The sequence below is a fragment of the Lampris incognitus genome, chromosome 4 (assembly GCF_029633865.1).
Source record: "Lampris incognitus isolate fLamInc1 chromosome 4, fLamInc1.hap2, whole genome shotgun sequence".
Taxonomy (NCBI): Eukaryota; Metazoa; Chordata; class Actinopteri; order Lampriformes; family Lampridae; genus Lampris; species Lampris incognitus.
The window spans coordinates 6803163-6815549 of record NC_079214.1 but is presented as its reverse complement, the minus strand read 5'-3'; the positions used below and the strand labels follow the sequence as shown (position 1 = coordinate 6815549).

Below are 12387 nucleotides of genomic sequence, written 5' to 3'. Positions count from 1 at the left end.
GTCTACTGACCCAAAACCACAGACAGACCCGGCAGAGGAGGGATGAGTCTCGTCTTAAACTGGGTTTACTGACCCAAAACCACAGACAGACCCGGCAAAGGAGGGATGAGTCTCGTTATAAAGCGGCTTTACTGACCCAAAACCACAGACAGACCCAGCAAAGGAGGGATGAGCCTCATCTTAAACTGGGTCTACTGACCCAAAACCACAGACAGACCCGGCAGAGGAGGGATGAGTCTCGTCTTAAACCGGGTTTACTGACCCAAAACCACAGACAGAACCGGCAGAGGAGGGATGAGTCTTGCCTTAAACCGGCTTTACTGACCCAAAACCCCAGAGAGACCCGGCAGAGGTGGGATGAGTCTCGTCTTAAACCGGGTTTACTGACCCAAAACCACAGACAGAACCGGGATAGGAGGGATGAGTCTCGTCTTAAACTGGGTTTACTGACCCAAAAGCCCAGACAGAACCGGCAGAGGAGGGATGTGTCTGGTTTTAAACCGGCTTTACTGACCCAAAACCCAGACAGAACCGGCAGAGGAGGGATGACTCTCGTTATAAACCGGGTTTACTGACCCAAAACCACAGACAGAACCGGCAGAGGAGGGATGAGCCTAGCATTAAAACGGGTTTACTGACCCAAAACCCAGACAGAACCGGCAGAGGAGGGATGAGTCTCGTTATAAACCATCTTTACTGACCCAAAACCCAGACAGACCCGGCAGAGGAGGGATGAGCCTCGTCTTAAACTGGGTTTACTGACCCAAAACCACAGACAGACCCGGCAGAGGAGGGATGAGTCTCGTCTTAAACCGGCTTTACAGACCCAAAACCACAGACAGAACCGGCAGAGGAGGGATGAGTCTCGTTATAAACCATCTTTACTGACCCAAAACCACAGACAGAACCGGCAGAGGAGGGATGAGTCTCGTCTTAAACGGCTTTACTGACCCAAAACCACAGACAGAACCGGCAGAGGAGGGATGAGTCTCGTTATAAACCATCTTTACTGACCCAAAACCACAGACAGAACCGGCAAAGGAGGGATGAGTCTCGTTATAAACCATCTTTACTGACCCAAAACCCAGACAGAACCGGCAGAGGAGGGATGAGTCTCGTCTTAAACCGGGTTTACTGACCCAAAACCACAGACAGACCCGGCAGAGGAGGGATGAGTCTCGTTATAAACCATCTTTACTGACCCAAAACCCAGACAGAACCGGCAGAGGAGGGATGAGTCTCGTCTTAACCGGCTTTACTGACCCAAAACCACAGACAGAACCGGCAGAGGAGGGATGAGTCTCGTCTTAAACCATCTTTACTGACCCAAAACCCCAGACAGACCCGGCAGAGGAGGGATGAGTCTGGTCTTAAACTGGGTTTACTGACCCAAAACCACGGAGAGACCCGGCAGAGGAGGGATGAGTCTCGTCTTAAACTGGGTTTACTGACCCAAAACCACAGACAGACCCGGCAGAGGAGGGATGAGTCTCGTCTTAAACCGGCGTTACTGACCCAAAACCCAGACAGACCCGGCAGAGGAGGGATGAGTCTCGTGGTAAACTGGGTTTACTGACCCAAAACCCAGACAGACCCGGCAGAGGAGGGATGAGCCTCGTCTTAAACTGGGTTTACTGACCCAAAACCCAGACAGACCCGGCAGAGGAGGGATGAGTCTCGTTATAAACCATCTTTACTGACCCAAAACCCAGACAGAACCGGCAGAGGAGGGGCGAGTCTCGCCTTCTTACCTGAGACTGGAAGAAACGCCAGAACAAACAGCAAAACTCGCTGGTACCGTTTCCTTTTTCCAGACGCCATTTAAATGAATTGTCCGCGCATGCTAGAAACTCTCCCGTCCTCCTTCACGCCGACTGAGACTGACGGGGCTCCTCCCGGGCCAGCGGGAGGACTCTTCCCACGGACCACCACCTCCTCCTCCTCCTCCTCCTCCTCCTCCTCCTCATCGCGACCCGACCCGCCAGCCGCCGCCGCCGCCGCCGCCGCGGAGCTCCTGTCACTGCACCGCCACCTGGCGGCACAATACTAAAACTACTTTTTTTTTTTTGCTGTTGCGCCAAATAAGAAGAAGAAGAAGAAGAAGAAGAAGAAGAAGTCATTTCGCTCATCATTCCAGTGGTTCTCAATCAGGTCCTCAACTACCACCAACTACTGCTGGTTTCCTGCTTCTACGTCCACCTGCTGTAATTAGTAATTAGGTGGCTGGAATAACTGTAACAACAGACGAAGGGACCTGGTGACATAGAAACCCAGCTTGTACTTGGAGGAACCTGAGGACCTGATTGAGAACCACTGTCACTGGGTCCAATTCTTAATTTTTATATTACATGTACGACCGCCCTTTTTATCTCAGCTACACATCTTTTTTCCCATCACTGCCTGTACTAATGGGCCATGAACTCGCTCTGAACCTCGAGTCTTGGATCTGGTGTGAGGGGGAATTGGCAGCCAGTCACGTGTCTTCATCTGTTTTTCAGATGTCAGACTTGCCCGTCTCTGATTCGCCTCTTAGGGACAGGAAAATAGCTGTGACACAGGAGCTGACCTGCATGACAAACCTGGACTGGACCGCTTCTGACTGACGGTTCTGGGTCACAGGACCAGGATCAGGACCAGGTTCAGAACCAGGATCAGGACCAGGTTCAGAACCAGGGCCAGGACCAGGGCCTCAGCCAGATGAGAAGGGAAATGGAGGCCCACGAGATAACCGGTGAAGAAGTCGAACATCCCATTTTAAACTCTGTTGGGGTTCACACAGGCGTGATGTGGTGAAGCTGGAGGAGGAGGAGGGATGCGTCTTCATCCGGTCTCAGACAGAAACCTCGTCCATGCTTAACAATGACAGACAGACTAAACTGAACCGCTTCTGACTGACGGTTCTGGGTCACAGGACCAGGATCAGGACCAGGTTCAGAACCAGGATCAGGACCAGGTTCAGAACCAGGACCAGGATCAGGACCAGGTTCAGAACCAGGACCAGGTTCAGAACCAGGGCCAGGACCAGCACCAGGGCCTCAGCCAGATGAGAAGGGAAATGGAGGACCACGAGATAACCGGTGAAGAAGTCGACCATCCCATTTTAAACTCCGCTGGGGTTCACACAGGCGTGATGTGGTGAAGCTGGAGGAGGAGGAGGGATGCGTCTTCATCCGGTCTCAGACAGAAACCTGGTCCAGGCTTAACAATGACAGACAGACTATACTGAACCGCTTCTGACTGACGGTTCTGGGTCACAGGACCAGGATCAGGATCAGGACCAGGTTCAGAACCAGGATCAGGACCAGGTTCAGAACCAGGACCAGGTTCAGAACCAGGGCCAGGACCAGCACCAGGGCCTCAGCCAGATGAGAAGGGAAATGGAGGCCCACGAGATAACCGGTGAAGAAGTCGAACGTCCCATTTTAAACTCCGCTGGGGTTCACACAGGCGTGATGTGGTGAAGCTGGAGGAGGAGGAGGGATGCGTCTTCATCCGGTCTCAGACAGAAACCTCGTCCAGGCTTAACAATGACAGACAGACTAAACTGAACCGCTTCTGACTGACGGTTCTGGGTCACAGGACCAGGATCAGGACCAGGATCAGGTTCAGAACCAGGATCAGGACCAGGTTCAGAACCAGGACCAGGTTCAGAACCAGGATCAGGACCAGGTTCAGAACCAGGACCAGGTTCAGAACCAGGGCCAGGACCAGCACCAGGGCCTCAGCCAGATGAGAAGGGAGATGGAGGACCACGAGATAACCGGTGAAGAAGTCGACCATCCCATTTTAAACTCCGCTGGGGTTCACACAGGCGTGATGTGGTGAAGCTGGAGGAGGAGGAGGGATGCGTCTTCATCCGGTCTCAGACAGAAACCTCGTCCAGGCTTAACAATGACAGACAGACTATACTGAACCGCTTCTGACTGACGGTTCTGGGTCACAGGACCAGGATCAGGACCAGGACCAGGATCAGGTTCAGAACCAGGATCAGGACCAGGTTCAGAACCAGGACCAGGTTCAGAACCAGGGCCAGGACCAGCACCAGGGCCTCAGCCAGATGAGAAGGGAAATGGAGGCCCACGAGATAACCGGTGAAGAAGTCGACCATCCCATTTTAAACTCCGCTGGGGTTCACACAGGCGTGATGTGGTGAAGCTGGAGGAGGAGGAGGGATGCGTCTTCATCCGGTCTCAGACAGAAACCTCGTCCAGGCTTAACAATGACAGACAGACTATACTGAACCGCTTCTGACTGACGGTTCTGGGTCACAGGACCAGGATCAGGACCAGGACCAGGATCAGGTTCAGAACCAGGATCAGGACCAGGTTCAGAACCAGGACCAGGTTCAGAACCAGGGCCAGGACCAGCACCAGGGCCTCAGCCAGATGAGAAGGGAAATGGAGGACCACGAGATAACCGGTGAAGAAGTCGAACGTCCCATTTTAAACTCCGCTGGGGTTCACACAGATGTGATGTGGTGAAGCTGAGCTGAGGAGGGATGCGTCTTCATCCGGTCTCAGACAGAAACCTCGTCCAGGCTTAACAATGACAGACAGACTATACTGAACCGCTTCTGACTGACGGTTCTGGGTCACAGGACCAGGATCAGGACCAGGACCAGGATCAGGTTCAGAACCAGGATCAGGACCAGGTTCAGAACCAGGACCAGGTTCAGAACCAGGATCAGGACCAGGTTCAGAACCAGGACCAGGTTCAGAACCAGGGCCAGGACCAGCACCAGGGCCTCAGCCACATGAGAAGGGAAATGGAGGCCCACGAGATAACCGGTGAAGAAGTCGAACGTCCCATTTTAAACTCCGCTGGGGTTCACACAGACGTGATGTGGTGAAGCTGGAGGAGGAGGAGGGATGCGTCTTCATCCGGTCTCAGACAGAAACCTGGTCCAGGCTTAACAATGACAGACAGACTAAACTGCCGAACTGCCAAATGTTTTGTCTGAGACGGTCAGTCGGTGAAACGCCGGGTGTAATCTGCACCAACCCAACAGTGGAGTTTGGGACTCTTCCTGTTTATCCGCTCAGCAGTTTTCATGGTGTTCAGATGTGGAGTATGTTTAAAGCTAAACGTTGCAGACTGAATATGATGTGTATAAAGAGTTTTGTTTTTGCTTTTTTTGTTTGTTTTGTTTTTTTTGGTGAACCGACTCCAGATCGCACAAACGGCGGAGAACCAAACTCCACTGAAACATGAAGGCTGTGATGCACCGGCAGCCAAATATGAACTGCAGGCGTCTCCGTGTGATGGATGAAAACAGGAAGTATGATGTTTATCTTCGGCATGTGAAAAGGCATGTAAGTAATTCTGCATAGTACCTCCATGAGTACTTTATAGTACACATATACTGCAGTGCCAACCGTGTTACCTCTTCGCCAGCATCTGATACACAGGCCGGAGCACTGTAGGATTTATTTCTCATTAAGATGTGGTTTGTTTATTTATTTATATATTTATATGCTTCATTCTCTAGGTGTGTGTGTGTGTGTGTGTGTGTGTGTGTGTGTGTGTGTGTGTGTGTGTGTGTGTGTGTGTGTGTGTTGGCCCTGTGATGTTCTGTCCAGGGTGTCTCCCCACCTGCCACCCAATGACTGCTGGGATAGGCTCCAGCATCCCCACGACCCCAATTAGGATAAGCGGCTTGGATAGTGGATGGATGGATGGATGGATGGATGGATGGCTGCATGGATGGATGGATGGCTGGCTGGATGGATGGATGGATGGATGGCTGGATGGATGGATGGATGGATGGATGGCTGGATGGATGGCTGGCTGGCTGGATGGATGGATGGATGGATGGATGGATGGATGAATGGCTGGATGGATGGATGGCGCATGGATGAATGGATGGCTGGATGGATGGATGGATGGCTGGATGGATGGATGGATGGATGGATGGCTGGATGGATGGATGGATGGATGGATGGCTGGATGGATGGATGGATGGATGGATGGCTGGCTGGATGGATGGATGGCTGGCTGGCTGGATGGATGGATGGCTGCATGGATGGCTGGATGGATGGATGGCTGGCTGCATGGATGGATGGATGGATGGCTGCATGGATGGATGGATGGATGGATGGATGGATGGCTGGCTGGCTGGATGGCTGCATGGATGGCTGGATGGATGGATGGCTGGCTGCATGGATGGATGGATGGCTGCATGGATGGATGGATGAATGGATGGATGGCTGCATGGATGGATGGATGGATGGCTGGATGAATGGATGGATGGCTGGATGGATGATGGATGGATGGCTGCATGGATGTATGGATGGATGGCTGCATGGATGGATGGATGGATGGCTGGATGAATGGATGGATGGATGGCTGGCTGGCTGGATGGATGGCTGCATGGATGGCTGGATGGATGGCTGGATGAATGGATGGATGGCTGGATGGATGATGGATGGATGGCTGCATGGATGGATGGATGGATGGCTGGATGAATGGATGGATGGATGGCTGGCTGGCTGGATGGATGGCTGCATGGATGGCTGGGTGGATGGATGGATGGATAGATGGATGGATGGATGGATGGCTGCATGGATGGATGGCTGCATGGATGGATGGCTGGATGGCTGGATGGATGGATGGCTGGCTGCATGGATGGATGGCTGGCTGGCTGCATGGATGGATGGCTGGCTGCATGGATGGATGGATGGATGGATGGATGGATGGATGGATGGATGGATGGCTGCATGGATGGATGGCTGGCTGCATGGATGGATGGATGGATGGATGGATGGATGGATGGCAGGCTGCATGGATGATGGCTGCATGGATGGATGGCTGGCTGCATGGATGGATGGCTGGATGGATGGATGGATGGATGGATGGATGGCTGGCTGCATGGATGGATGGCTGCATGGATGGATGGCTGCATGGATGGATGGATGGATGGATGGATGGATGGATGGATGGCTGGCTGGATGGATGGATGGATGGATGGATGGCTGGCTGCATGGATAAAATATGTTTTATAATTTCTCAGCCAAAGCAGAAACCAGTTGGATCGTGTCTTCGGCTCCATTCACAGACAAACAGACACCTCCCATTCTGGACCAGTACCCCCACCAGCACAGTCATACTGGTGCACCGGTACACCACACCACCACATACTGGGAAGTTTCCCTCTGTGAAGAACAGATGAGGGAGTGAGAGACGGATCAGCGGGGGAGCAGAGCCTCAGAGAAACCATCTTCCCAAAAGAAGGTTTGTCTACTGCAAGGAAACCTAAACGCAAATGACGCAAACCTTTTTGTGCCTTTTGTTGGTTTGTTTGTTGGTGAAATGGCGGCAACACGAGGAGTAAAAGCCGTTGTTGAGCCGTCCTTTACTGCGTTGTGTTGTGTTGTGTGACTCGACCCGTGCTCTGCGGGATGAGGGGCGCTGGTGTGTTTGTGTGGATTTCAGTCATCGACACATTTTCACTTTTTCGCTAATGAACAGAAAACCACCCGAGTCCTCTCCGGCGTACGGCCGCCTGGTGACGGTGACGCTCATGTCACAGACGGCCAACGCAGGTCAGAAAAAACAACCCCACCCCACCCCACCCACCCCCACCCCCCCAAAAAAAAGTTGGCGTGAGGCATCGATGGGAGCCGGACAGCTGCTGGGTAAATGCAGTTATCGATCTGATGTCCATCTCTTGTTGTGGGGAGAGTTTGACCTCCCTCCCCCGTCTCTCAACCCCCGTTCAGCATCCAGATCGCAGCCCAGCTGGGATGCAAAGACACAAAACACCACCCAAAAAAAAAAACCCCACACACAAAAGACGTTGTGTACCTTGACCCACGAAAAAGGTGTAGACGTCAACAGGAAGGTATTGAGTGTTCTGCTAACACTGAACCATGTATGCTGATGATATTACGTGATATATATATATATATCTCATGTATGTTGATGATATATATATATATCATGTATGTTGATTATATATATATATATCTCATGTATGTTGATGATATTACCATGCATGATAAGTGTCTATGATGAGTATTATACAATAAGAGTCATACGTGACATCCAAATGTCGATACATGCACTCACTTTGGCAAACGGCCGGTCAACATTCATCTTTTAGCATCTCTGAGAGAGAAACCAGCCCGCACAGAAGTCAGAGTTCAGCTGAACTTTGTTTGGCTGGCTGTGGGCCGGCGTGTTACATAACATGGGAAAGTTAACCAACGCTCTGCCTTGATAACGATGATCTGTTGTCCCTGGCTGGAGGCCACAATCCGAGGCCTTTAATCAGGAATTCCGTCTTGTCGTCTGCTGATAAGACGGCGTTGGCGGGAGGACGGATGATCCGGCCCCAGATGAGCCGGGGTCAGGCTCCGGGGCCGGATCAATGCAGTAAAAGTCATTATCAGGTTATGAATGTTGGAAGGGCCGCCAGCAAAACGGATCTGCCACCTTCGGGCTCCCTCCGCCACCGGTGGAAGGCCCCCGGGTCATCTGGCCACCGCGGAGCCCATCCCCGCTGACCCCACGGGGCCCGAGAGGCCGGCTGGAATTGTGTGTGACCTCTTTGCTGACCCCTGTGTGTGTGTGTGTGTGTGTGTGTGTGTGTGTGTGAGGTGGGGGTATTTAGCCGTCACTGTGGACCGTGGGGGAGGGGGTTGGGGTAACAACAGGACGGAGGTTGTTATTTAGCTGAATCATGCTGAAGGGCCTCTCCTTCATTCACAATGGAAATGCCCTTTTAACGCGATATCGTCTGTATTGTGGGGTAAAGAAACAACAACAAAGATCACATGTTACAACTGGATCCAGGAAAACCCGTCAGAAGACAAATATTGACCCACCAGGACACGGCTGGCAGCTCGTGGTGATAGCGCTGCTGTTAGCTGGGGGACAGAAGACGCTGAATGACCACTTTTAAAACGTAGATAAAAGCTTCTGTGCGCACCGTTGACTCAGACTGAGTCTCCAGCCCACGGACACCAAACTCTGATCCTGCACTTTACCCCGTTTTTACTCTACTCCAGCGTTTTTATCTTTTTATTTCTACTTTAAAAGTTGTCTCATTCCGTGAATCGGTTAAGTTCTGCTTATCTTCTGCCTGACGCGGTAGTGTCGTCTTTATGAGAAGCACTTTGAGCTGTTTGCGTGTGAAACGTGTCGTATTAATGAGCATGCTGACAGATGTTATAATGCCCACTAGAGACGGGTCACTTTAACACCAGGCTCAACCCGCAACACCAGGCTCACAACACTCCAGACATCACATCACATTACATCAGTCATTTAGCCGACACTTTTATCCAAAGCGACTTACAATAAGTGCATCGTTTAACGTAGGAGATCAGGAGAACTACTAGTCATCAGAGGTCATAAGTGCATCTAAACAAGCATCTAAGAGCAAAACCAGTGCTAAAGTAAAAGTGCAAGAAAGAGATTTTTATTTTTAAATGAGTGAGCACAATAAGTGGTAAGAACAAGTAACAGGGTAGTAGTTCTTAAAGAGGTGAGTTTTCAACCTGCGCCGAAAGATGGGCAGCGACTCCGCTGTTCTGACATCAGTGGGGAGTTCATTCCACCACTGTGGGGCCAGGACAGAACCGAGCCGGGACCGGGTCGATCGGCAGCAGGAGCCTCTGAGCGACGGGACAACCAGGCGTCCTGAGGCAGCAGAGCAAAGTGGTGGGGCGGGGGTGTAGGGCTTGACCATAGCCTGGAGATAGGAAGGAGCTGTTCCTTTCACTGCCCTGTAAGCTAGCACCAGAGTCTTAAACTGGGTGCGAGCAGCTACTGGGAGCCAGTGTAGGGACATGAGAAGGGGAGCTGTGTGGGAGAACTTAGGGCGGTTGAACACCAGACGAGCTGCAGCTTTCTGAACAAGCTCCAGAGGTCTGATGGCCGATGCCGGGGTGCCAGCAAGGAGGGAGTTGCCGTAGTCCAGCCGGGAGATGACCAGACAAGTCCAATACTGCAAGTCACTATGACCAGAAATAATATGACCAGAAATATTATGACCAGAAACATGACCAGAAACATGACCAGAAATATGACCAGAAATATGACCAGAAACATGACCACAAATATGACCAGAAACATGACCAGAAACATGACCACAAATATGACCAAAATATGACAGGAAATGTGACCAGAAACATGACCAGAAATATGACCAGAAACATGACCACAGGACATGACCACAGGACATGACCAGAAACATGACCAGAAACATGACCGGAAACATGACCAGAAACATGACCACAAATATGACCAAAATATGACAGGAAATGTGACCAGAAACATGACCAGAAACACGACCAGAAACACGACCACAGGACATGACCAGAAACATGACCAGAAACATGACCGGAAACATGACCAGAAACATGACCAGAGGACATGACCAGAAACATGACCAGAGGACATGACCAGAAACATGACCAGAGGACATGACCAGAAACATGACCGGAAACATGACCAGAAACACGACCAGAAACACGACCAGAAACATGACCACAGGACATGACCAGAAACATGACCGGAAACATGACCAGAAACATGACCACAGGACATGACCAGAAACACGACCAGAAACATGACCAGAAACATGACCACAGGACATGACCAGAAACATGACCGGAAACATGACCAGAGACATGACCACAGGACATGACCGGAAACATGACCAGAAACATGACCGGAAACATGACCAGAAACATGACCAGAGGACATGACCAGAAACATGACCGGAAACATGACCAGAAACACGACCAGAAACACGACCAGAGGACATGACCAGAAACATGACCACAAATATGACCAAAATATGACAGGAAATGTGACCAGAAACATGACCAGAAATATGACCAGAAATATGACCAGAAACATGACCACAAATATGACCAGAAACATGACCAGAAACATGACCACAAATATGACCAAAATATGACAGGAAATGTGACCAGAAACATGACCAGAAATATGACCAGAAACATGACCACAGGACATGACCACAGGACATGACCAGAAACATGACCAGAAACATGACCGGAAACATCACCAGAAACATGACCAGAGGACATGACCAGAAACATGACCAGAGGACATGACCAGAAACATGATCAGAGGACATGACCAGAAACATGACCGGAAACATGACCGGAAACATGACCAGAAACACGACCAGAAACACGACCAGAAACATGACCACAGGACATGACCAGAAACATGACCGGAAACATGACCAGAAACATGACCACAGGACATGACCAGAAACACGACCAGAAACATGACCAGAAACATGACCACAGGACATGACCAGAAACATGACCGGAAACATGACCAGAGACATGACCACAGGACATGACCGGAAACATGACCAGAAACATGACCGGAAACATGACCAGAAACATGACCAGAGGACATGACCAGAAACATGACCGGAAACATGACCAGAAACACGACCAGAAACACGACCAGAGGACATGACCAGAAACATGACCAGAAACATGACCAGAGGACATGACCAGAAACATGACCGGAAACATGACCGGAAACATGACCAGAAACACGACCAGAAACACGACCAGAAACATGACCAGAAACATGACCACAGGACATGACCAGAAACATGACCGGAAACATGACCAGAGACATGACCACAGGACATGACCGGAAACATGACCAGAAACATGACCGGAAACATGACCAGAAACATGACCAGAGGACATGACCAGAAACATGACCGGAAACATGACCAGAAACACGACCAGAAACACGACCAGAGGACATGACCAGAAACATGACCAGAAACATGACCAGAGGACATGACCAGAAACATGACCGGAAACATGACCGGAAACATGACCAGAAACACGACCAGAAACACGACCAGAAACATGACCAGAAATATGACCAGAGGACATGACTAGAAACATGACCGGAAACATGACCGGAAACATGACCAGAGGACATGACCAGAAACATGACCAGAAACATGACCAGAGGACATGACCAGAAATATGACCAGAAACATTACCAGAAATATGACCAGAAACATGACCAGAAACATGACCAGAGGACATGACCAGAAACATGACCGGAAATATGACCGGAAACATGACCAGAGGACATGACCGGAAACATGACCGGAAATATGACCAGAGGACATGACCGGAAACATGACCAGAAACACGACCAGAAACACGACCAGAGGACATGACCAGAAACATGACCAGAAATATGACCAGAGGACATGACCAGAAACATGACCAGAGGACATGACCAGAAACATGACCAGAGGACATGACCAGAAACATGACCAGAAACATGACCAGAAATATGACCAGAGGACATGACCAGAAACATGACCAGAGGACATGACCGGAAACATGACCAGAAACACGACCA

At 50.7% G+C, this 12387-nt stretch overlaps 1 protein-coding gene across 1 annotated transcript in view; it reads right to left on the bottom strand.

The window, feature by feature from the left end:
* LOC130111565 (protogenin A-like) overlaps window positions 1-1821 on the bottom strand; it is a 60319-nt gene extending 58498 nt beyond the window's left edge. The window contains exon 1 of the mRNA XM_056278795.1: window positions 1752-1821. Coding sequence (XP_056134770.1) covers window positions 1752-1821 — 70 coding nt within the window. The remainder of the gene's footprint in view (window positions 1-1751) is intronic.
* Window positions 1822-12387: the final 10566 nt, after the last annotated feature.